General features: G+C 39.3%; 1 protein-coding gene across 2 annotated transcripts in view; it reads right to left on the bottom strand.

Moving 5' to 3' along the window:
* Positions 1-27635, bottom strand: part of AFF4 (ALF transcription elongation factor 4) — a 68347-nt gene that overhangs the window by 22738 nt on the left and 17974 nt on the right. Inside the window, exons 2-12 of one of the 2 annotated variants that reach the window (XM_066613684.1) lie at positions 25231-25318; positions 24650-24776; positions 17934-18734; positions 16341-16385; positions 15517-15603; positions 11408-11444; positions 7470-7518; positions 6079-6099; positions 2367-2421; positions 1955-1992; positions 402-564 (exon numbers count right to left, since the gene is read on the bottom strand). In XM_066613684.1, coding sequence (XP_066469781.1) covers positions 402-564; positions 1955-1992; positions 2367-2421; positions 6079-6099; positions 7470-7518; positions 11408-11444; positions 15517-15603; positions 16341-16385; positions 17934-18734; positions 24650-24776; positions 25231-25235 — 1428 coding nt within the window. In that variant the 5' untranslated portion in view covers positions 25236-25318. The remainder of the gene's footprint in view (positions 1-401; positions 565-1954; positions 1993-2366; positions 2422-6078; positions 6100-7469; positions 7519-11407; positions 11445-15516; positions 15604-16340; positions 16386-17933; positions 18735-24649; positions 24777-25230; positions 25319-27635) is intronic. The other variant, XM_066613685.1, reaches the window with a different exon arrangement.

The raw sequence follows: 27635 nt of genomic DNA, 5'->3' as shown, positions 1-27635 counted from the left end.
TGTAAGAAGGATCCAGCACTGGAATAATCTGCCTCATGAAGTAGTGCGCTCTCCACACTGAAGGTTTTTAATAGAGGCTTCAGGAATGCCTGCCTTAAACAGGGGGTTGGACTAGATGACCCTCAAGAACAATTTCTACTCCAGCATTCTACAATTTCTAGTTATGTTCACAGAACCACTGTATTTTCTGCTTAATGTTCTAAGGTACAAGCCAAAGAATGTGCTCACTCAAACTAGAAACCTTTGTTACTCGGCTTCAAATTCAGATATTTGTTTAGTAACAAATTATTAATTTTTACTATTCTCTTTCCTTCAAGTGATTTATTAACATGTCTGAAGTATATTAAGGCCATAGGACAACAAAATATCTCTTAAAGTTTGGGGGGAAAAAATCAACTTACCTCAGGAGATGCACTCTGTGATGGTTCGTTGGCCTCACTATCACTAGAACTACTTTCACTTTCGGAGTCTGACCCAGAACTGCTTTCAGATCCACTATGACTGCTTGAGTCATCCCTAGAGTTATCTGCCCCTTCACTTGTATGCTGTGAAGGTTCAGAATTGCTGGAGGGAAGGCAAGGAAGAACAACACACACACAGTTACAGGATCTTGTATTGACTTCAGCTAGAAGAAGATTGCGGTCAGGGGGTGTTGTTGTTTTTTTCTTCATAGTCTGAATTCAAGAGAAGATATATATATATATATATATATATATATATATATATATATATATATATATATATATATATATATATATATATATATATATATATATATATATATATATATATATATATATATGTGAAGCACAACCAGCTTGGGTTGGCAGTTAGTGATGCCAATGCAATGCTGGTGTCAAGGCCAAGAAAATAACAGGGGAAGGAGAGGGGAATGCCACCAACATTCTGGAGGAGGAATTCACAGGAGGTGGTGGGATTGCCCAGATCCCATCCTTTTTGGGCCACTGGAGAATGATGGGAGTGGGGGAGTCTCACCACGACTGTGGGAGAAGGGAGAACTGTCCATTTTATCAGCTGGGCAGAGGGTGTGGATGCCCAGCTGATCCTTCCCACTTCTATCTTACCAAAAATAAAATTTTTGGCTGTTACATAGCCTTGAGCATCTCTAAGAAACATTAAGCTCCTGCCAGTAATTTGTCACAACTGTCCTCTACATGCTTTCTCTGGGCATTTCCCCCTGCCCCTCTCTCCTGCCCCTTCCCAAACTTCTGTGGCTCACCCTTTCCTGAGATTTTACAGTCAACTCCAAGCATCCTCCCCACTCAACCTCAGCTATCTTCAGTCTCCCCCCCCCCCCCCACTTAAGTATGTATGCAATAAAAGTTGTGATATCCAGCATCTCTGGGACCAAAGAGTGGCTAGATATTGTAATTTTCCAGATACTAGACTCTTTTGCTGTTGCTATCGGTTTCACTGCAGAGTTGCTTGGAATGCTTCTGAGCTGCATTCATAGTTGTCAGCAGGCTGCAAATTGGATGTTGGGCCTCAGGGGCTCACTGAGCTGGTTAATAGAGATTTTGGGGTCATCATGTGCTGGATATCACAACTTTTACTATACCTGTCTACTGAAGATTATTATTCATGTATCTAATAGGTGGACACTAGTCCATGAAAACTTATGCCTTAATCTTTAATGTGTTAGCCTTTAAGGTAGCCTTTAAGGCTCAATGCTGCTTTTTTTGCTACAGAATGACATAGCTACCCCCTTTGGAAGCTGTTATTAATATTCTGAAGAAAAAATAACCTAATGACTAATGAACAAAAATCTTGAATGCCTTCTGTAAGCAATTAAAGAAACATGACAACTCAGTGATAGGTTAATCCAAATTAGCTTGCACTATAGAAATAAGTCAAACTATTCCAGGGTAAGATTCATAGCACTGCCAGTTCAGTACCACTGCTTAATGCCAGAAATAAAGCCAGCGGCACTTACCTTCCTGGTGTACCTCTTGGCACTGTCTTATCAGAGTCCTGTAATTAACACATTATATTGTATGCTAAATACAAGAGACAAAAACTAAGGAACTATCCCATAAGCCTTTATACCAAATAAGAAACATAAAGGTAATGGAATAAATTTAACTCACTTTAAGCCACATAAAGGGGCTCATTCATCTATAAAAGTGAAAACTAAAATACTTGACAAAATTTGTCAAAGTTCACAAACAAGCAAATGTGAGATCAGTCAACAGACCAAGGAGGGTATTTCTCTTCAAATCCCTTTTGACAAACTTTGTACACCAACTGACAAGTCTTTCTAATGCAGACAAATGGTTCCTTCCCAAGTACTCAAAATTATTCTACTATTCACCCTATGCACTCAAAATAATATTTCTTACACATACCTGTTCACCATCACTATCTTCACTGCTGCTTAATTTCAAGTCATTTATTAGCACACTAGAAAAAGAAAGAAGTATAGGATGGGTGTTTTTTTGATTGTTTGTCATTTTCTACAAAATATTACCACAATATACGAACTGAAGCTTCTGTGGCCAAAATTGTCATCAAGAAATAAATGCATTTTTGGGTTTCTAGGTCACAATTAAAAAAATAATTCTGAATTCCCAATGTTTCACCCCAGCTTTGTATGGCTTTCTCAAGGGAAGATATGACTAACCTATTCCAAAACTTAGAACATAATATTACCTTACCACCTCATAAGTCAAAAACTGAAGCAAGTATACTGCCCCTTTAAGGGGCAGGGGAAGAGGACAGCAGGAAAGCAATCCCCAGGATTGCACCCCTAAGGAGGGGCGAAGAAGGGTACTTTCACTTACTTCACGCCTCAGTGGAGGCGGCAGGTGTAGGGAGCCCAGCGTAGCCCTCCACAGGACTTCCCAAGGCTTGGAATCTTGAAACGAAGCAATCGCAAAGCACTTCCTGTCTGCAGGAGGTGCACTGCCATCACTCCTCAGGGAGCCCTGCAGAGGGCTGTGCTGGACTTCCCACACCTCCTGCAGCTTCCAGCAGCCTTCATAGAGTACCAGTACATGAAAGCAACCCTCCTTGCTTCCCTTAGGTATGCAATCCTGGGGATCACTTCCCTGCCCTTGACCCTCCCCTGCAAAGACTTACTAAGGAAGTAAAGCTCCCTCCAAGTTTGAGAACCACTGATCTAGAGATACTCTATAGTGATGCTGGAAGGAAGAGTTTACATTTGTTCAGCAATGGGAAACTTTTTTGGATAAGCCGAGTCTGTACAAAAGGAATGGGGCTCCAACCTGAAATAACATGAAACCAGACTGATGCTTAATATCAAAAAGATTGCAGAGCAGCTTTTATACCAACTCCTGGAGAAAAGCTTACAGGAGTAGGGCAAATAATTGGTTTGGAACAGGACTAAGAGATGACGCTGCATGTTATCCAAAAAGGTCTAGGGTAGAATTTGGAAGTGCACACCAACGATGCTTGAAGAAGAGCACAATATATGGAGGCTTATATGCTAGCGCTAGAAGCCTTCAAATCATATTAGAGGAATTGGAGGTCTTCACAGTAAACAAAAAAATAGATAAAGGGGGTATTACAGAAGTCTGATGGAATGAAACCTGTAAAATGTGTTTATACCCAGGTACAAACTCTGTTAAGGAGGACAACGGAGACAAATTTCTGCATGGAAAAAAAGGAATGAAGTTCAAAAAATTAAAATGCTCAAGAGACTCCTCCTACGAATAGCTGTGAGTGACAAGTGCAGAACCACAAAGTAATTTAAGTACTTGGGACATACTACTACACTCTACTCCCCATTCAAAGCCTCTGTATCACTGTAGTAGTGTAGTCACTCCAGTGTAGTCACTCCAGTGACTATGGCTAGTAACTAGTGGCTAGTGCTACACCAGTGAATCTGCATAATGCAAATCAGACGTGGGTAGAGGACAAGAATGATGTGGGAAGAATGGGAAGAACAGTGTGGGAAGAAGAAGAGGACAAGAATGATTTGGAAGTGCCCGCATGGCAGCACTAAACAGAATTTTATCTATACAACTGTGTGCCCTTTAACGATCTTCCAGCCAGTGACAGGTCACATACATGATGGCCGCCGTTGATCAGGAGGTTGCACCCCACAAGCCTCCAAAGCTGAGGGGAGTTCTACTGCTCTCACCTCTAGAAGCTCAGAATGCCCCAGTTGTGGGAGAGATGCAGTTTCCTGGAGGAAACCAAAAGTCACGTCTCTCATGCTACCTCTGGGAAGCTCAGAAAAACTCAACCTCTGGAGGCAAGCAGAGCTTCCCCTCGCCTTTGGAGGCTTTGCATAGCATCAAGCCCTGCTTGACAACAGGGGTGTGGGTCTGCATTCCTGTTGTTAAGTGGCACACGATTGTAATAACAAGGCTAGGGACTCAACGTGTATCTATATACAGTAGACATTCTCCCCCTTTTTGACGATAATCTATTCCAGAGACACTGCTGTATTGTAAAGTGAATCCAGTAAAAAAAATTTTTTTGGGCAGTTCATTCCAAGACCTCAACTTCTGCCATAGAACCAAGCTATTTTCCTCTCTAAAAAGTGATTTCAATGGTGCCTACTATGCTTGTTAAGGGCCACTGTTGTGTTAAACATTTCTGAAATGTACTTCAAAGTCTGGTGCCTCAGCAAAATCCTTCTCTCAATGCAAACACAGTCATGATGTTAAACATACTGCTATTGTTGAGGCCCTACCAAATACTTGCAATCATTGATTGGCTTATCTATCACCAATGAGATTCTGTTGACAGCAATTATAAGCCCATTGTACAGTGAATAACCTATCATATAGTGAGCCTTTCTTTGCCACAGAGAGTCAATCCTTTGATTGCACTGTGAGCCCATCATAAAGTGAGGAATTACCATAATGTTGCTGCCATAACATTATCCTGAAAAGGCAAATATAGGGTTCCTCCAGTATTTGCTATTGGGTTATCTGCAGTTCCCCACAGCCCCCTCCCAACACCTATTACTTTTGTTTATCTTCATTACATTTGCTCAAAGTAATAACTTGTCTTGCTTTTACCAAAGACTATAGACAGCTTTTAGCAAGATAAGCAGGCAAGGAGCCTGCAAGCTAGAATGGAGACCAAGAGAGAACCAGGAAATAATGCTTGTTCTTTGTCTCCCTTGCAGTCTACAGAATCCCTGCCTGCTTGTCTTGCTCTGCTTATAGCCTTTGGTTAAACATGTTATTACTATACTTCCTGCAAATGTAATTAAGATAAACAAAGGTAATGGATGCGGGGAATCATGGAGATGGGGTCCCCCTTATCCGTGGTTTCAGATATCTGCTGGGGGGGGGAGGACAGCAACATATCCCATGCAGATACTGAAGGATGTCAAGTGCAAAGCTGCACATCTCAAAAAGCTAGTAGACAGTTCAAGTAAATAGAATATAAGCTAGACTATGCTTAAACCAACAATGCTGGGTGCTGTGGCAGATAGCACTTATTATAAAGAATATTTATATACTGCTTTTCAACAAAATGTTCACAATGCAGTTTTCAGAGCAACTTGACTAACACCACAAAGGGAAATGACAGAGTAGGAAAAACTCTGAACAAGGGATTATCATAACAAATGCTGATCCATCAGATGGCAAAATGGCAAGTAAAGCTTCTGATGCAGCATGCACAGTCAGGCTCTCAGCTGAATACAAATACAATAAACTGTAGACACTCTGTCACAACTTAAAATTATAAACATTTTTAGATTCACCATCTGACTATTTTAAGAGAATTAAAAGACACTGCGCGCAATCCTAACCCCTTATGTCAGTGCTTTCCGGCATTGACATAAGGGTAATGCAGCTCTGAGGTAAGGGAACAAACATTCCCTTACTTTGAGGAAGGCTCCGTGAGTGACACCTAACTGCAGGATGCAGCACAAGGCTGGAAAGCACTGACATAAGGGGTTAGGATTGCACCCACTGACACACAAGATTTTTTCATGCTTTACAATGCTATTATCTGACAGCAGGGTTTTGAGAATTAACACTTTATATGTAACTAAATCTGAGTAACACACTTGTACTAGCAAGCATTTAAAAATAACATTGGATATTACTATAGGAACATTGTATATCTTACTCTGTCTGGTTTGATTCACACCTGGAAGAAAAACAGAAAGAATGAAACATATTAGAATCTAATTAATAGTTTTGCGGTAGAAATTAACACAAAAATATAAACAAAATTTTATGGGTAGGTTACTCTTTCCATAAACAAGGTACAGTGGTGCCTCACAAGAGGAAATTAATTCGTTCCGCGAGTCGTTTCATATTGCGAAAATTTCGTCTTGTGAAGCGCGATTTAAAACAAACCAAAACAAAACAAATGCAGAAAAATTCGTCTTGCAAAGCACGGCCATAGAAAAATTCATCTTGCAAGTCACCCAAAAAAATCACAAAACGCTTTCGTCTTGCGAGTTTTTCGTTGCGCGAGACATTCGTCTTGCGAGGCATCACTGTATTTAATAATTTTAAAGGTTAAAAAAGGGGTGCAGTCAACTATCTCCCCATGGTTACATCTCATACTACACTGAGAGATATCATTAAAATGTTAGACAAGTGCCAGATTCTCCAACAGCTCAATTCCACGCAGGAATGGGCTGCCAGGTTGGAAACATCATGAGGTGGAAGTGACTTTTTCCAAACCTGTTAGGTTTGAAGAGACCAATCCTCAAAAAACATAGGTAATGGGAAAAAAATAGTATCAATCCGTTTCAGTTTTGAGAATCAAATTAAACTTCAATAAAGGGCTAACAAACACATTTTCAGCCTCGCATGACTGAAAAGGAGATATAACCTTCCAAGTGTTTCTAAATCTCAGAGGAAGCCAAGGATGTATTTGCCTCTCAACAGCCTTAGAGGGCTTAGTGAATTCTCTCCTTTCAAGAAGATTCCACTTTTATATGGAAATGAAGTAACGCATTCAGAACTAACTGCATCAAGGTACTGTATGTTTAGGTAAAGATGACAGTCTTGTGTATTAATTAATCCAGAAGTACCACATTCTGGTTCCAAAGAAAGTTAATAATGTAAATTAGAATTCCACCTTCCCCTATACATATTCTTCATAGCTAGAGGCGTTTGAAATTTTTTTTTTTTTTGCAGATTTTGTGATTTGAAAAAAATGAAAAGGCAGAAAGTGGCGTTATATGTTTTTATTCCAAGATCCCATTTTTATTAATTTTAAACACTTTAAAAGTGTACTAGGTAGGTGATACAGTGTCAGTAGATGCAGCCACAGTATTATTTAAAAGTAATCTATTTTAATTTCTGGAAAATATCTTTAATAACCACATGTGGTGTTTTGTGTTTTTATTCAGATACTTTAAACACCAAAATGTGGTGTTTTGTGTTTTTATGTATCAACAAAAAACAAACATCTCTAATCATAACAGTTACATCAATATACATTGAGATTATCTTTTCTGTCATGTACACTTTCACAATGTTACCTTTCTAAGCAATACTTACGATTTTGACTGATGGCCATTTGAGGTTTTAGATGAAGGATTGTATCTTTCTATGGGGGAAAAGGAAATAATTGCTTAAAATGCTATTTTAAACACATGTACACTAACATGAATGATACAACTGAAATAAAGAATACCTCAGATGGTCACTACAAGACCAGGTTAGACTACTGCATTAAGGTTCCAATCTATTCAGAAGCGTTACTTCTGAACAAACATGCAGAGGATTGTGCTTGCAGGCACTATGCATGGTTAACACAGTTTGGTCAGTGCAGTTGAACACTGATGAAGAAGCCATTCCTGACCCAACCCATAAGCAACCTAAGTCAACACTGTTTGTATGAAAATGCTTGGATCATTTAAGCATGCACTAATTTATTATTCTAGCAACTTCTCTAATCTGATTAAAAGAGGCATAGGTGAAAGACTTAACATAAAAACTAACTACCTAATTCACAATGGGAAGAAAAATAACAGTATGGCTTGTTTATTTTATTGATATACTGATTCAGATCCTAAAAATGTGTGTACAGTCATGCGTTGCTTAACAACGGGGATTGGGACCGCGATCCCTGTCGTCAAGTGGAGCTTGACACAATCCAGTCCCTCCGCAGGGAAGAGGATGCTCCGCTCCGCTCCCCTCCGGAGGGTCATCTGAGCTTCCGAAAGGCAGCGCACATCCTCTGTGGAGCTCAGACTGAGGAAAATCTTGTCTCTCTCGTGACTTCCAGTTTCACAGAGGAAACCAGAAATTGCGAGAGAAATGTGATTTCCCTCAATCGGAGCCTTGCAGAGGCAGCGTGCGGATGTGCACTGCCACTGGGAGGCTCAGACAAACCCCTGGAGAGGAGGGGAGCTTCCCTTGCTTTCAGAGGGTTGTGTGTGCGCCCCCTGACGACCACATGACCACACATGGTTGTCAGTTATGCGATCCTGGCATAAGCTAGAAGGTTGCAAAGTGGTGCACACGTGTATTTTGTATTTCATACAACTTGTGAATACATTTGGCTAGTACAGGGGGTGCCCTTTAAATTAGAGTTAGGGACTAGAAAGCTTGGACTTACAGTAAAACAAATAAATGAAATTTTCCTCCCTAAGAAATAATGCAAAGAGGAGTTGCATAGCCTCAGTATCACACCCCACTGGCAAGTTAGCCTCAGTGTTTTGGATCAGCTGATGTCTCTGTACAATCTGCAAAGGCAACCCCATATGGAGCACACTGCAACAATCCAAATGAGATGTCACGAAGCTGTGTCACGATGGCTAGATCTAAACAATTCAGAGACAAACAGATAGAGCACCAACCAAAGTTGGGCAAAGACGCTCAGAAAATGAGGTCCAGGAGCTCCCCCAAACTGCAGATTTGGTTTTCAAGGGAGTGTACTCCATTCAGTACAGGCAGAACCCCTTTTCCTTAGATGGCAGTTCTACTGAGCAGGAGTACATCCATCTTATCTGCATTAAGTTTTAATGTGTTCTCCCTCACCCAACCCATTATGGCTTCCAGGCACTAATTCATAACCTTGACCTTTCTTGGTATGCGATGGAAAGGAGAGATAGAACTGGGTGTTGTAAGCATACAGGTAACAACCAAAACCCAGTAGCCAGATAACTGCTGGTTTCATGTAGATGTTAAAAATCACGGAGAACAAGACTGAACCATGGAGGACACCAAAAGGTTAAGCAGGAATCCTCAAGTCTGAGATTGCCCTTCCAGGAAGGACTACTAGAACCATGGTAGAAGTGTCCCAAAGAAGTGTCCCCGTAAGAAAGCACAGAAAGATACATTGATTGATGTTATCAAAGACCAATTGTTATGAAGAAACTGGATAGTGTTACTATATGCACTGAACACTGCAACAATTGTGTAGCCATCTGTAGAGAGCCTACATTTCTACAAGATTCAGTAGAAGGGAATAACTTTCATTGCACCACACCAACAGAGTAGTGCTTTTCAGGAGGGAGGGAGATACTCAATGCTATATAGTAGAGGAGACTTGGTATCCAGAAAGCAGTGCAGAAAAAAGCACTACAAATTGTTCAAGATCTCAGTGAGAGCTGCGAATTTGTCTTCCAATCACCTTTTTGAGTTCGATTTCTAGCAACATTCTTCTTCCTTATTTTATTTATTTATTAGATTTGTATTCCGCCTTTCTCCCCGAAGGGCACCCAAGGCAGCTTATACAGATAGTCCTTATACAGAACTATCACTCATTGGGGGGGGGGATCTGTTCTGGAAAATTGAGGGTTATGCAGAACAGTACTATAGAATGCACAGTTAATATCATAGGCAGAAAACAGGAGCCGACTGGTCCATAATGCACTGCTCCCAGTGGTTAGAACAGCTCTCAGTCACACTGGGACAAAGAGCACCATTACAAATCAGAGCTACAGGAGGCAGTGTCATGGCAGGTATTACTGAAGTGGCAAACAAAAGGAAGAGATAACACTGAAGAGTAAAAAGAATGGGAAATGAAAGGCTTCAAGATATTGCAAAAAAATTACATTTGTGAATTCCATGATTTGAAAGCAAACTATGGTTAATAGTAATTGCAGTCCCCCTGATGCAGTTGCCACAGTAAGCTACAGATCTCAAGTCACACAGAAGGAATGGTGGAGGGTGAAAGTTTGCAAGTACACAGGCATGCACCTGATCATTAAACAATGGTTTAATTGTTTGTTTAATGGTTTAACCAGTTTGGAAACTGGTTCTATGACATTTGAATTGATATCTAAGAACAATCTCTTCTGCTTCTATTTAATCAGGTTACTATTTGGGTTAAAGAAGATACAGTGACGCTGCATATTAAACCGAGAGGTTGGTTTCATTTACAGTTAGTATACTGGTTTTAGTTACTCTTTTGGGGAAAGAAACCAGTGTTTAAAGAACCCTCAAGCTTTGTTTAAAGATTGTTAGTACTTTGAGGGCAGAGAAGAACAAGTGTTGGCTCAGTCACACATAAATTTCTAACCCAGGCAGGTCAGCTTTGAATTATGCCCCAATAAGGAAAACACAGGTAGGCTAGAAGTTAAGCTGTTCTGCTGTTTATGCTTCTCATCTACATAAATTACTTAATGCTCATTCTACATGTGTCATAAGCAAGCACCCTTCACTAGAGAAAACTCCTTCCCCCTCCCTCAAAGACAGTTCTGTGCACACTGAGGCAGACCTAGGAAGTGGCCTATTACATTCTCCATTCTGATGCTTTAATCCACAGAGCAATTTATTTCTATCTCCAACACCTTGTTCAGTCTTGCCTGCCACCCAGAGAAGGTTTGAGCATGTTTGTGATTGAATGGAGATGTGTACATGAGATAAGTGAGAAAAGACTAGCCAAGGTACTCTCCTTCCTCAGGTAACTCAGCACAAAGGCTGTTGGTTGGCAGACATTTCCCTAAGTTGGGTAAGGGGGTGGAAAAGTGGCCCTTATCTTGCATTTCCAATGGCAACAAATCTACTCCAATACATAGACATGACATGACTATAGTTTTGTAGGATCCAGAGAAGAACCAAATTTCCCAGAGGGGAATTTTTTTCCTTCTCAGCACTATACTGGAGAGCACAACTGGATATGTCACCAATTTCTAGAATTTTCACAAGAAGCTATACAAGAGTATTCACATTCAAAACATTTCTCAATATGTGCAAAAGAGCCAGTACAAATTTCTAATCAGAACACACATACCTATGCAGTTTATCAATGACTTTCAACTCTTATCTTTGCAGCTCCATAAGAAAAGCATTATAAATCAAGTAGGAAAAGAATTCTGATTTGGAATCTTTTCCAAGGGTCCCAAGAAGTAAAAGTAACAACTATGACTACTAAATATTTACTTAAAGGAATAATCTGAAGTAATTTAAAAGGAAGTTTGAGTGCAAATCCTAAAACAGGAATAGATCCAGAACTTGATACACACACAAACGATTAATATACTTACTTTGTTCTCCAGTGCCAAAATTAGACTGCTGTGTTTCCTACAAGAACAAAAGAAGTTACTTATCTGTTCAAAAGTATGTACTGAAAGAAGAAACACTTTGGTCATGCTGAACTCTGATCATTACATTTTTCAAAAAGTTCATACTTAGAAACTGCAAGTGACTGCAAGCCTATCTGAATCTGTCATCAACAGGATTCTGAAAACCTAGCTTTGGTTTCTTATAACGAAGGGTCTTTTATATCTCACTCATTAAAATTGTCAATCAAAAGCAGCAATGTCCCAGAACTTGTGCTCAGGCATGCAATGAAGTAGATGAGAATGAATAAATTTAAGGTCAGTCCAGACAAAACAGAGGTGATAATAGTGGGCAACTCAACGGGGTTAGATGCAAGGGGGAAAGCCTGTTTAGAACAGGCTTGCACTCTCCTTGAAAGATCATGTCCAAGCTTGGGAATAATATTGGAGCCAACTTTACTTCTAGATTCTCAGGTGACAGCTGTGACTCCAGATCGCTTTTACCAGTTTCAGTTGGTATACCATCTGTGCTTCTCCGGGAAGACATGAGACTTAACCTCTGACATTCATGTCTTATAGCACAATTCTACGCATGTTTAATTAGAAGTTCCACTGAGTTAAATGGGATTTGCTCCCAAGATAAGGACTGCAGCCTCACTGACTCCTAAAATAAACTACTGCAATGCATTCTATATGGGGCTATGAACTGTTTGGAAATCAGAGGTGGTACAGAACACTACATCTGATTAGTGTTGGGTATAAGTCAATGCTTTTATTTAAGTTATTTTAATTTTACTGCACTATAAACCACTTTGAAATATCTTCTAGATATAAAACTGCATATAAATCTCTTAACAAAATACATGAAGTCACCCCATGGCAAGAATCATAAGAAACTAAATTTCCTTAAAAAGTTAATGTACAGTCAAGCTTCCTGGCCACCATGCAGATACAAATGAGGGAGCACACATTTAAAAAATTGAAAAGGGTAAAAAAGTATGAAGTTGCTGCGGAAGGAAAATAATGAATTATGACAACATAAAAATCTTAAGCAGCCAAACACATTTCAATTTTCAGATCTTACTCAAGGGCATTTCCAAGAACACTTTCATTAGATCTTTTCCCTAGCAAGTATAATAGCCCCAGTGATGCTCATCTTCATTAATCTAGAACACACATGTCTAGGTTAATGAAACAGTGGAATTCTATCTCCAATGAATAACTCTTATAGGCATGATATTGATGACAAAGTCACTGGACATGGTAACGCTCCCTTGCAAGAGTTAATACCAGCAGTGATACCAATGTGAGTGGGAACTAGCTATGTAGGTTCTGCCTCTCAAGCAGCACCTAAACACTCTTAGATAACTCTCCATAGACAAGTTATAATGACTGCAGTGCTTGTGTAGTGTGAATTCTCCAGAAACAATTAACATCAGTGGTATAGTTTCTACTAATACTTCTGCATGAGCAGTCTTTGTTATTGTCTGTCTGTAAACTGAGACTAAAATTCTTGCACAAATACTTTACTTTTCCTCTGTTTTAAAAAATAATTGTCTACAAATCCAAATATTCATGGAAAACCAGATCCAACAGTGGTTGCTTCAAGAAAGAGTAGTGGAAAAGAATTTCATTTTCAAGTTCCTGGAAGTTAAAACAAGGTAGTGAGACTTAAAACAAGATAGCGAGATTTTAAACTGTTTTGCTTAGCAATAGAGGCAATTCAGTGCCTGCCAACATTGTATTGAAGCTGAATTTAAACAGGAATGTTGTTGGTAGGATCTTTTTTTAAAGGCCAGGCAATAGTACAAAAAGGACATTCATTATTCCTCCTCATGAGTGATAATATGAAAACAAAAATTGCTCCCACATGTTATCAGAAAATTCATTTTTATGCTCAATTTGTTGCAAAGCATCAAACCATGCGCACCAATCTACAAACTAGGTCAACCTTACAAGTAGACCCATAAAAGTACTAGCCTGTGAAAAATAGTACTACCCGGCCTTGTAATACATGCCTATATCAATCATTTATGGAACATCAAAATGGCATGAAAGAGGGAGAAAAGCGTTTTATCACAAAAACTTCCCTTCAGGATGCAATTTTTACATGCTGTAGGCACATCGTAATTTACAAATTTGAATGAGGCAGTTTAAGCATACATTGTATTCCTACTTGATTACATGGAACCAATGAACACAAGACTTTCTCACATATCCCTCATAGGAAGAATTCAATATACAGTGTCTGAAGTGGGCTAATACAATGAGAAACCATGTAAGATCACTTTGGGAAATGCAGTCTGCAGTAGCTAAATTAAGTTAACATAACAGAGACAATAAGAAGTAATAAAATGGGAGGTTAGCCTTAAACACAAATAAGACATTTCTGTAATTGCCAAAAATCTTTGTCTAAGCTTCAAGGTAATCAAGCAGAAAGGAAGGTGCAAACCTGTCATGTTTGTTCTCTTGGTAATAAGTTAAAACATGTTATTGAAGGAACACACCAAAGTTAACATGCTGTTCTCTCTCTCTCTCTTTGATAAGTTAAAACATGTTATTGAAGGAACACACCAAAGTTAACATGCTATTCTCTCTCTCTCTCTCTCTCTGATAAGTTTTCAAAAAGATTTTATGAAATCAAGCAAAGAGGCTGAGTCATATATATTACTGCTTTTTCATAATACAAACTCTCTTAAACAGGGGAAGCATTCACTATAATATAAAAACTGAGATTTTACCTGAATAAAAAGGATAGCAAATATATATTTTAAAAAATTTAAGAAGTGTCCTTCCACCCCAAATATGCTACAACATACTTGGGAACTCTTGCCGGACACTGGCATTTATGTATTTTTTTATAACTACAATAAGCAAAGAGATCACTGACAGGGTATCAGAGGCAGACTTTACCCAAGAAAAAGAGGAATACTGTATATTAGGAACCAATTCAGCCACCTGCTTGAAGTTCCATAAAATAGCTGCTGCTTATACACTTCACCATTAGCCCTATATCTCCCATACTAAACTGGTTACACAAGTTTTTAAGCGCATTCTATAAAGAATGTACATCATATCTTGTATGAAACAACATAGCTGGAGCTTCCCAACAGGAAAAGAATGTGAACAATTTATGACCTAATGTTCGAAATGCAAGAAATGATTATCACTAGGAAGGATATGCAAATTTGTTCTAGATTTGAGCAGAGATGAGGATTAAGAACAAAAATTCAAGTTCAATATAAAAGGCAACCAGGATTAAAAAACAACAAAGCCAGAACAAGTTGCAACAGCACAAAAATACATTGATACCAATACAAAGAATGCAAAATGCTGAAATGAATAATAGTGAGTGGTATCTAGAGGTGTCTTCCACAAGCAAAAATGCTCATGTACGAACAAAAGGATGTTTTGCAAGGTTGTTATGGGGAGAAAATTACCTCTGCTCCAGAGTCATAGTTCTTGTTGCATAAGACACTGTGCAATGTATTGTACCAGTTCAGTATACCAGTGGATAGCAAAGTGGGGATGGAGGGACAGTTCGCCCCAGGTACCAGGTCAGAAAGGGTAGTGGGAGAGGCAGCACTGGCACTAGCCATCGTGGCCACTATGCTCACCTTTTTATGTTTGGTGGCTTCACGATCTGGCTGCTGCACTCCCTCCTTCCCCCACAGGCTCAATGAAAGCCTCCAGGGGATGGGGGGACAGCAGCCAGACCAAAAAGCCGCTGCTGCCATGGTCACCTCCTCTTCGTGCTTAGCACACTGGCTTCTTGGTCTGGCCTTTGATAAGCACCATCTCCTCATGGAGAACCCAGAGGTGACACTGTGCAACATCACAGCATCAACACTCCTGCTGCTGCAGCCCCTGATGACAACACTGCACTGTGCTACACCCTGAACAACTGAAAAAAAAAATCCTCTTCTACTAATGGTAGAACATGACAGGACACTGCTTCCCTAAAATGCTTTCTGCAAGCATCACTATGGATCCCACACATTATATATTTCATGATGCACAAAAGGTGATTTCCTAATTGTAGCAACACTCAGTTTCTGTGTACAGTTATGTTAGTATTTGCACTACATACTGACCTTTGTTGGGAATGGAAACTTTGAAGGTTCAGTTTTGCAAGGCGTGTGTATAGCAGTCAATGGTGGAGGCCAAATGTGTGTCATCTCCTGTAGTCAAAACAAACCAAGCATACCCAAAATAATTAGTTCTATGAAAACGCAAATCAAAAAGACATAACTAAAGTATTCAAATACTACAGCTCAACAACAACCAATTAGTTTAGATCAGTAGTTCCCAAACTTACTGGGCCCGCAATGCCCTGCTCCTGCTGGTCGCAAAACCCAGAACTAAGTGCCAATGATGTGAAGATATGAGATGTGACGATGTCATCGGCACTTACTTCCAGGTCTGGAAAAAACACTGAAAAATTAGTGTAAAACTGATTTTTATAGTGTGTGAGCCCATACTACATCACATGTGACCTTCACTGAGCGGAGCAGAGCCCACTCTGTGATCACTTGCAATGCCAAGCAGCTTGGATGTTCTGCAGCCCACAATAACCCTGGACACTCACTGCTTTGCCCTGGCGCATCACAATACCCAGTTTTGGGGCCTTTGCTTCAGAGAATTTTAAAAAATTGATAAGTATTACTTTTTAAGTAAAACAAAAATTACATTCTAAAGATTAATAAATAACTAAGGAATAAATTACTGAACTAACCATTTAATTGCTAACAAATATAAAAGTATGATTTTCCTACAAGAGTATTCAATCAAATATCTAAGAATTATCTGGCAATGTATTAGGCCCTAATACAATCTATTTTGAATAAATTAAGAAAAGAAAAACACTAAGCACACTAAATATTTTGCGAGCAAACTCAGAACAAGGGTATTAACTTACTTTTAAAATTTCATCCACACTGCTCATGTCACCAGATGCCGAAGCCTACAAACCAATATTCAGAATTTAAACAGTTTATTCTATTTCAATGTTTTAAGACTTCTAGAAAAACAGTGTCGGTAAAATTACTAAATTCAGGTTTTCCATCCAAAACTGGTACACAAAAGAAACTGATATTAAGGTACAAAGAGCAAATAGTCTTTGATGCGTACAAAAAGATGGGAGTTCCAGATTTCATACTGAGACCCTACTAAAAATAATTTACTAAAATTCAAATTGTCAAGATACCCTTTTTCATTTCATTTCAGAAATTCATTCTAGTTGAAGTAACAGAACTGTAACCTCATTTTAAAACTGAGGCACATAACTTCTTAAAGCATGAAGCTCCACCCAATGAGAATGCAATTTGTTAGTTGCATACAGAGTAGGATCCTGACCATGTGCACTCCATGAATTCATTCCTACAAAGACTTGTGTTCAAGATGCACAAGGTTAGGATCCAACCTATAAAGTATAAGGAAAATAATAGACTTAAGCAACATATTTGTCATTTTCAAAAAACGTTCACAGGACATATTAGAACAATGACTTTCAACCTTTTTCATCTCATGGCACAGTGATAAGGTGCTAAAAATTGTCACAGAAAACAATCAGTTTTTTGATGATAAAAAACCACATTGTCAATGAGGGGCTAACATTCCCCTACTAATAAATGATCTTCCCCCAAACTCGCGCAGCACACTTACAGAGCATTTGCAGCACATCAAATATGCTTCAACACACTGGCTGAAAATCACTGTATTAGAAATATGCTGTGAAATCCAGTTTTCATGTCTAATTCTTTTTTTTCCACTCATGTACATTTGTTACTGTGCCACTGTTATTAAACTATCTTCTACTACGATGAGCATAAGGCCACTAAAGCGATAATCTAACAAAGATCAACATTAAAAATAACATAGGCCTGTGAAATTAAGGGTCTGAAAACCAAAATTTATGGTTGTTTTAAATGAATTTGGGATGCTGATTCCAAAAATGGCATGAGCTTTGCCCTAGCACATTTTGGAGATATGGCATAGCCTTGTAAATGAATGGTTTATACATTCCTCGTGAGGAAGCCATGAAAGCCACGAGGAAGTTGCTTGAACCATTTACTAACAAGGCTATGCTGTATCTCCAAAACTAGACGGCATTTTTTGAATGAGTGCCCCAAGTATAGGTCTAATTTTTAAAGCAGCAAAATGTGTGTTGACCTACGTAAGATGACATAATTAGTTGTGTGCATTTCAAGTTATTTGAGCCTTATTTTAAAACAACCAATGCTTTGTTATGCAAGCAACCTATCAGGAGAGCCTAATCAGCACATTTCTGCTACTAAACGCCTAGTATAATAGCAGCAAATCAAAGGCCATAATTCTCTCAGCAAAGAAAGAATGGAAAGAAGGGAAAAAGTGAGCGTTACATCCAGCTGATTTCCTGAGATTTCAATACAAATGTCTCTTATTCACAGAATAATTCAAGTTAATTTTTTACAGTAAGTACACGGTCACCCACCCTGCTCCATAACCACTAAAAAAAAGAGACACAACTTACATCAAGTGGCTGAGAGGGAATTTTGAGCTTTGTTAGATGTGCTTTGCTACTAGGTTTCAACTCATTCATGTTGTTGCCATGAGTCTGGCTACTGTAGTGTTCAGAAGGTAGCTTTGGTTCCATGGACTCCTGACCATCCATGGGTCTTACATAGGCAGTGGGCTTCTGCAACATTGTACTAGATTTAGACATGAGTGAAGGAGGAAAAGACTGGCTAGAATGCTGACCACTAGAAAATGAAGGTACACGGGAAGGTGAGTCCCAATTAGCATCAGGGTCTCGGGGAGATTTGGAGCGTTGGTGTTCCTTGTTGTGATGATCATTTCCATGAGATCTGGAATGGCTGGGGTTTACAGATGAAACAGCAGAAGGTTTTCCAGGGCTGGAAGAACGGGATTTTGAGTGTTCTGATCCATGCTGGGTTTTTTTACGGCTGCTGCTACTGCCACTACTGCCATACGAGTCACGGTCATGCCTCTGCCCACTACTGCTAGCACTGTTGCCACTATTGCGTTGGCCACCATGTCCACTCTGTAAACCTGAAGATCGCTTCTGTGACTGGGAAGAAGTGCTTGGCGCTGGACCTACAGGTGTCCATTTGCTGCTCTGATGAGAGCTAGTATTGTGTCTCTGATCACCAAAGAAACTTTGGTTTGCTTTTTCATCTGCAGTAGATGGGACTGTTTGTTTTGGAATTGCAACAAGCTTCTGGAGTGACCGGTCACCGATTAGATCGTTCATTTCATCATAGTTTCCAAGCATGCTTTGGATACGGCTTGATAATTTATCTTCTTTGCTGGTCTGTGTAAATGAAGAAAATGAGTAATGCAAAAGGTCATTCAAGACACAATATATTCGTAAGGTAATACACAATTTAACTTTTAAGACCGCATACATGTGGATGTTAGCAAATTTGTTTGCTAGGGTTTCTATTTGCTATTTTTTGCTAGTTAACTACACATTTTCTAAAACCAAATGAAATGTTAGTTGGACTTTCCTTTGCACCTAAGTTAAGGTTGCCTTGTGAACCACTCCATCCAACCAATACTCATACACAAAAGAAAGCTGCATGTTTTCACTGATGAACTGATACAGGTTATAATGCTTTTAGGACTTGAAGATCAAAGCACCTGCAACAGAAAAAACTCATAGACAAAAATGGCTCCCGCTTCCATACATCAAATTTTAAGAAAGACCACGACGACAGCTTTCCCTTCCAGTATGCACACAAAACTGGCACATAGTTTGCCCGTTAGAAGCAGTGAGTTGGATGGGAATTACTCCTACAATATGCATAGGACTGCAGTTACTTGGGGGTAATCTCATTAAACACAGTGGGGCATATGTTCAAGAAGGTAACCATAGTATTGGAATGAAACAGGTCATAGCTACCAGAAATTTTGGCTTAGCTACCACAATCAGTCAAAAAAATTAGAGACACCAGGAATATTCCATATCACCAAATTTCATGATGAAATTATTGAAGATGGTCGTCCCTTCTAAAGATAAATGGTTGCTTCTTTATTAAATTATAAGCCACCTCGCTCCTGTGAAAGCTCTTCTTTCCTTTAGGATGGTCAAAAAGATACATTCTTTACAATTTTACAACATATTGTACAGTGGGCCCTCACTATCCATAGGGGATCCATTCCAGGACCCCCCACGGATACAGAAATCTGCAGATATTCTAATCTGCAAGGGGGACCTGAGAGGACCCCTGGGTGCAACTGGAAGGGTCTTCCAGTGACGTCCAGAGGTGTTCTGAGGTGCGGGGAGGCAGTGCTTGGCATCTCTGTGCTTCAGAAGGTCTCCGTCAGGCTCTGAAGAGGCACTCCCATTTTTGCAGCAAACCAGAAGGGCCTCAGAGGCCTTTGAGAGGACTTCTGAGGTGCAGAAAGGCCACGCATTAACTCCTTGCACCTCAGAAGGGACTCCCAGAAGCACTTCCAGTTTTCAGTAAACTGGAAGTGCTTCTCAGAAGCCTCTGGAGAGTCTTCAGAGACACCAGGAGGTCACATGTAGTCTCCCTGTGCCTCAGAAGCCCTCCCATTTGCAAGCAAAAAACACTTCCAATCACACCAGGGAGGTCTCTTAAGCTCCAGTTGCAGGTTGAAACAAATCTATGGGTGCGGAACCTGTGGATAAGGATGGTTAACTGTATAAATCAGGAGCCAGATATATACTGTAGATACTCGCCTATAGGGCAAGAAATTTCTGCCAATATATCAAGTTTATATCATCACCTCACCTTATCTCCAATGTCACTCAGGGGTCAGGGTTTTTCAAGTAACTGGAGGCACCAGAGAAGCAATGCAGAGATAGAAGGTTGTTAATCTCCATGGTAACCTCCCTGGCAAGTTCCAGCCAAAGTTAACCTTTTATTCCATTCCTGAGAAAAGGGCTAAAGGCTTCCACTGAAATCAAGCAAGTCTGCAGACATCTCTTTTTTTAAACACCCGGATGTCATCCTCATTTCCATTTAAAACAAAGTTCCAGGCTACAATTCAGGGCGCCATTGCTTAATAATAATAATAATAACAACAACTTTATTTTTACCCTGCCTTTCTCCCCAAAGGGACTCAAGGAGGCTGTAAGAATGGGTGTAAGAATAACAGCCATTAAAGCAATGGGTCTACTTCTGAGTAAATAGGGTTGCAACTATGTGTAGCTGCACTTGCTTAGTCATTCCTTGTTGCTTGTTTCTCTGCTGTGAATTGAATTGCAAGCTCCCAGTTATGTGTTCTAAGTTGTATGTTATATGTAGAGTCTCTGGCTTAAGGTACCAGGCACCTTAAAGAAGGATTCTCCTGCAGTGGCTCCTGCAGTGGCTTTTTCATTTGCATACCTCTTGGCAGCCCACTTCTATAAATTGTACCCCTCATATTAGCTAAATGTTTGTAATTAATATGAATAATATAAGCCCTCATCTTCTCCATATGAAAACTCATACTTCATGTATTCATCACAGTATTTTCTCTTTATCTGTTTGAAGAACTGAAGACTATGCCTTGCACTGCTTTGCGCCAGAAGTGTCCTGAGTAATTCTTGATGATTTATCACTTTTCATATTATGTTTCAGTTTTTTTCCTGTGCTGGTTTTCAATCACTGATTCATACATGAATTGAGCACCAAAAATTAGCTATTAGTGGGGCTTTCACCAACTAGCTACCTCCTTCCCTGCCTTGCTGGCCATATAAGGCATTCTGGAGCACTACTTCGGTCTTGTCAAGTGCCCCTGGGTATATAAGTACCTCAGGTTGGGAACCACCGCTCTACTGGTATGTTGTTTACAGTGCACTGAATAGTGCCTACAAAAAGGTTGTGAAGATCAGAATTTAAAAAGTTAAAGAATAAAAATGTATCTTATGATCTTTCACTATATTTTTAATAAATTAGAGGTTGTACAGTTCTTAGGTAACAATTACCAGTAGGTTATTTTTCAGGATCAGGCTTCGGGTAAAAATCAGAAAAAACTAAAGTCAGACACCCCCCTAAGTCCCCAACTTATCCGAGGGTCACTGAAGATTCATGATTTGGGGCTCAAACCTGCCCTCGACGTATCTGTAAGACTGACATAGGCGAGTATCTGCTGTAGTTATGTTCAATCTGCACTTGAAATTACATATCAGCCATGGCTGAAAGAAAAAAAACACAGTTGTGTTTATCATCCCAAGTACTACACATAAGGACCAATTCTGTGTTCACTACCACCATTATTTCGTGGACATCTCAATTGAACAAAGTAGTCAAGAGACAATCTGCTGCTCTGGGAGGTGCTTCAATGTGTAAGATACATGGTTCCTCATTCCTTGTGCTGGCTGACTGTGTATAGAATAAATAGGTAAGCTCACTATTTCCAAGACTCATGATCTCTCCCTTTGAGATCCTTCAACATGCTACATTCATTTAGGATTTGAATGGCCTTGGGTTTACAGTGAAAAAGCCTGCTGTCTTTCTCAAGCTATTTTTGCTTTACTTTGAAAGCTCTAAAAGTATCGTGTCAGAAAAAAAAACAGCTGGAAATTTTCAACTTAAAATGTACATTTCAGGGAGGGAAAAAAACTCCAGCCTTTAAAGCAGTGAAAACTCTAGTGCTAAAGTTATTTGAAAGGGAAGTTATTTGAAAGTTTCTCAATGAACAGAAACTCAACAACTGCAGTACGCTTTCCCAAATACACAGACAAGAGTTTATCCTTTAACAAGGCCCTTCAAAAATACAGAGATCTGCCACTTATCTGGTTACTTTTAGTAGTTTGAATTGTGCTTCTTTCTTTACTTTCAGGACTCTCCCTCCCTCCATCATGCATGCATTTTACATGCAGCTCAGCAAGCTTACATTACCTCATTTTAAAAAAGAAACAGAATAAAAGCCTAAAAATGAGTTTAATTAAAATTTTAAAAGAGAATATTTCCTTTTCCCATTTCGACATTCCCATTCATCTCCATTTAAAAAAAAATGTGAAGATTAAGAATTAGTTTCATGAGTTGATCCTTTCAGTGATGTTCAGCTCATATAAAGGTCCGTTCCTCTTGGGAGAAACACAAACCAGCTTTCTATAACAACCTACATTGCTCAAGCCCACCTGTATGGAATACTGCAAACTGTACTCTGACAAATGCTGTCTCAAATATCTGAAGTGGTTTTTAAAGAACCACCACCAAGGTGGGTAAACCACCTGATTGTGCCTTACTTCCCTTGCCTGTTGTGCATGTACCTCTTTTTCCCTTTCTCCTTACACCTGGCAAAGGGTGACATACCAGCGAAGAGAGACAAGGAAGAGTATCTGCATCTTGTTGCTCCCCTCTCCACCAAGCCCCTCTGGATTGGCAATTGTGGGGTGCTAGTTCCCCACCACATTGCCAGATTACAGGAAAAGTTGGCAATTTATGAAGTTGAACAGGAGAATACTGCGGAATCCACTACATATATTTAATCATCTCTAGCAGCAGTCTTAGAGGTAAGTGTAAATGGTTTAGAAGCCCCCAAAACAAACCAAAAACCCCTTCACCAGCCTGTCTGATACTTATGTCACAGACTTGATACACTTCAAGCCAAATAATGGTAAGACCACAAACTACTGTTTTATGACATAGATGAGTTGTTAACTACAAGGCATGTTGAAAAGACAGTCTATAATAATAACGTTATTACAGTACATGTCCAATAAACATAAACACACTTAACACACTAAACGGTCAGCCTTGACCCTTTGTTAGTCAGGTGACTATCTCATCAGGGGCATGAGGACATTCCCATAATGTCAGGAATGCCCATTTTCCTATAACAGGGAGCAAACTTTCAAATTCTGGGATTCTTCTTTAATACAAATCTAAATGGCACAGAACTACAAAAACTTCCAACACTGACCTTTGACCAATCTACAAAGGGATGTATAGAAACTGATTAAAAAGAGCCAGTACTTCAAACAAAACAAGCACACAAAAGCCTAGGTTTATCAAACCAACAATTTTCTGTAACCTAGTCTTCCTAGCTACTTATAGTAGTGGTTCTCAAACTCACTGGGAGAGTTTGAGAGCCACTAAGTGCTTGTGGCAGCAGGGGGAAGGCAGTGGTGCAATCCCCAGGAGCACGATCGCGCTCCACTTCCGCTTTAGCAGAGGCAGGGCTTGATCACTCCACTTTTACTTTCACTGCTGCGGCGAGCACTGCTGAAGGTCGCGCAGGGCTCCCTGCACCCCCCCCGGGAGGCTGCAAGAGGCTTGGGTAAGTGCACCCAAGCCCCTGCAGCCCCCCTGAGCAGCGCGATCCTGGGAATCATGCTGCTGCCTCCCTGCCTCCAGGTTTTCCCCGCCCCTTAAGGGAGCTAAGGCCAGGGCCCACAGGCTGGGGTGTCACAACGCCCCAGTTTGAAAAGCCCTGGCTTATAGTTTGGTTTTCAATTTTACTCTTGACTAATTAGATGTTTAACTGCATCAACAATGCAGATTAGCTTCAATCATAACGAACCTGTTACACAGAAGGAACCACCACACACTAAAAATATTATGACCTAACCTATTATTTACAGAAAGCCTTCTTATTGTCTACTGAATATATTTGCCATAAAGCTCAGAAATGCTTACATCTTGAATCATTCTTTTGCTACATGCAATAAGAATTAAAATTACTATTTTAGACTATTTAGCTACCAACAAATTTCATATGTGGATAACATGAGTAGTGACATTCCACTTTATCCACTCATAGAACTGAGATCTTTAAATCACTCTTTTTAAAAAGGTTGATATACTGAATCCACAACACATATTTACAGTGCATCTAATTCTAGTGCATCTGTATTTCAACACAAAGTACTTTAAAAAATACTCAAAATAATCATTTATTTTTTTTGTTTACAGTATTTTTATCCTGCCCTTCTTCTCCCACACCAAAGGGAACTCAAGTCAGCTAACAATAAGAAATACAATATTAGAAAAAATTAAAACATTAAAACATCACCATTCTACTTTACTTGCATTTAGAGAACAGGGTACAAGTCTGTTTCACGTTCTAGTTCTTTATGAATACTGTCCTACATCACAGGATTGTTGCAGGTGTAAAAATTGAACTGCTGTAGAAACTACTTATTCATGGTATCTTCATGCAAGTACATAGTACTACTAAAGTCTGACTGAAGAAAACCTCCAACCACCTCAACCTGAAAAGTGGTTAAACACTGTATTTTTTTTTAAAAAAAACCAACTCAGCACTTACAACTTTATATGGTTCAGCAAAGAGAGGAGAATTAGGTGGAAATGCTTCTTCACCCTGCTGAATTTCTTGATTACGTCTCTCTCTTTCTTTAATACGCAGCGCATTCCGGTCTTCACGGTTCATGTTGCTATGAACAAGAACAATTTGATTACATAAAAGAATACCCAAGGAATTATGGCTGATTAAAGTTATTTTCCCATTGACAGTATGTAAAATGTATTATGAATCCCCTTTTCCCTTAAACACAGTCCAGAAGGATCGCTTTAAAACAATAGTGCCTATACATTACAACTTGTCTTGCATCTAGAACACGGACCAAAAGCAATTACTTGGATATTTAAATCCACATTGCATTCTTCAAAATAACTCCTACTCTTAGACCATGTTACCTACATAATTAAAATAGGCCAACTGAGGACAAGATCAGAAGTATGTGTCAATCATAATTAAAAACATTTTAAAATTATTTTTTCTCTTTACTGATTATCTCATTCAAGTGACCTCCCACATCCCAAGATTCAACATCCAGCCTGTGAATACACATCCCAAGATTCAACAATCGCCATCTACTTTTGATCTACCTCATTTTTCTTTCTTTCTCTCCCCAACACAGCCTCCTTGGTGTCCATCCTCCGTAGCACGCTCTCAGCTTTGCTGTTTCTAGATTCCCTAAAAATGACATTTCTACTCTAAATACACATTTCAGTAAACATCTCCAAAGTTACAGCAACTCTTTCAAAATGCCTATGCCTTTTCACAGAATAGGGAGCTACTGATCTCTGTGGGTTAAGAACTTGGACTATTTCCTTTTATAGAATGGGCTTACTGAAATCTGACGTAACAGAGCCTTGCTTTATTTGACCTACTACTCTAAATATAAGCCATACATCTAACAGAAGAGTCTAAAAGGATTTTCCTTAAGCTTAAGGAAGCATCTAAGCTTAAAATGATACTTACAAGTCTGTGAATACTAAGCACTTTAATGCTAACCATGTTCTTTAGATGGTACTGAAAGGAGCCCAAAGAGAGCTAAAGGGAGAAAGTCATAATAAGACTGTTTCTCCTTTAGACCACCAATTTACTTTCAGTGTGCTTACAAAAAATTGTTATTGCTAGATACTTGATAAAATAAATGATGCCAATGACTTTTTTCTGTAAAAATACTGTTGTTGCACTCATTTTTATTTTCAGTTGTTATGAAGGTACAACCCCCATCAACATAATTAACAGAAGAATTCAGGATACAAGACACATTCATATACCTGTCATAGCACATTACGATCCAAATAAGCTGAATCTAAATAAAATGGCTTCACTGGATACTATATGGGTTAATTCAATCTAATCTTTTATCTTGAATCAATAGATTAATCCAGGGGTGTCCAAGTTTTTGGCAGGAGGGCCACATCATCTCTCTGACACTGTGTCGGGGGGGGGGGAATTAATTTACATTTCAAATTTGAATAAATTCACATAAGTTTACATAAATGAATATATTAAAGATGAACTTATATGAATGAATGAAGGTCTTGCAATAGCTCAAGGCCTATAAAAGGCCTTGCACAAAACAAGGCTGGCCTTTCCTTTGCTGCCACTACTGCATCATTCATGTTTTACAGACGTGAAACAGTAAGTAATGGAGGAAGCCCTCATCCCACAGCTCATGCGAGAGGTCAAACAGTCGCCCTCATGCTGAGAGCAGCTGTGTCAGGCCAGTGCGGGCTCCAACAAATCTCCAGAGGGCCAGAGGCTCATTGGAGACTGGGGGCTCCCTGCGGGACGCATTGAGAGGCCTCACGGGACGCATGTGGCGCCAGGGTTTGGGTAACCCTGGATTAATTTATTGCTTTTTATTGGTTGGCACTGATATAACAAATTAGTAGTTAGGGTACTTGTGAACTCTTCTCATGGGTTCTTACCCTGGAGATTGTGAATGTATAAAGTTCCTACACTACTCATTCACTGCCTGCACAGCGAATGTCAAGTGGTTCAGGCAGTATAAACAGCAGAAAACAGAGTAAACAGGCTTCACCACAACCAGGTTTTTAGCTTCACGTAAATCCCATTGAGAAAGGGTTCAGACAATAAATTGAATGATCCTTAAACTCGAACAAACTGTCCCCAGATTGCATGGACCAGGATAAAAGTGTATGTCAGTTCAGGAACTGCACTGCTTTCACAAGTCTCAGATATCTGCATAGACTGCTAAACATTTACAAACAGAACAAAGTTGGCATCTGAAAGTTCTACAGAACTCACTTACCTTATATGGAGAGAGATTCTTTAATATGCAAAGTCCAAAAACATAGGTTGCCTTTCCCCAAATTTCCCAGGGAGAGAAATATAACTGCTGCTAACCACTCTTCAATGAAGCAAGATGAAGAGCTCTTTCACAAGGAACATTTAGCAAATTACTTATTACACAGTATATCTATAGTGAACCCATATCTACCTGGTACATACAGTTCCTTGTATAAGCCATACGTAACACCCTTGGATGGTCTACTTCCAAGAGAATCAACTAACAATGCTTTACGGAAAAAATCTTGCTAAAATTTTTTATATCCCATTGCCTTAGCAAAATCAATAACCTCAATATAAACCAAAATGAGTTCAATTGGAATTAACAGCTTCTCCAGTAAATTTGCCTTGAAACAGCTATGTATTCTTATGCATATTATTTAGGGTATGCATTACATAATGAAGCACCTTTGGTCTAGGCCTTCAGTGTTCATATTAAACACACCTTTCACTTGAAACATACCCTGAAGAGAAACAATTAACTTGATACTTTAATTAATATTTAAGCAAACTAAATGGTAGTAGTAATTTACAAAATAAGATTTATGGCAAAAGCAAACTGCAATCTGGAACCATCTCTAAAAATTAACGTGAGGGGAACCCTTAAAAACTCCAATAAAAAGGACTTGGAAATAGAAGTATTGTGTGAACATAAATAATTGAGGATCTAGTAAGGACACACACT

The sequence above is a fragment of the Tiliqua scincoides genome, chromosome 2 (assembly GCF_035046505.1).
Source record: "Tiliqua scincoides isolate rTilSci1 chromosome 2, rTilSci1.hap2, whole genome shotgun sequence".
Classification (NCBI taxonomy): Eukaryota; Metazoa; Chordata; class Lepidosauria; order Squamata; family Scincidae; genus Tiliqua; species Tiliqua scincoides.
This window is presented reverse-complemented; position numbering and strand designations above follow the sequence as displayed.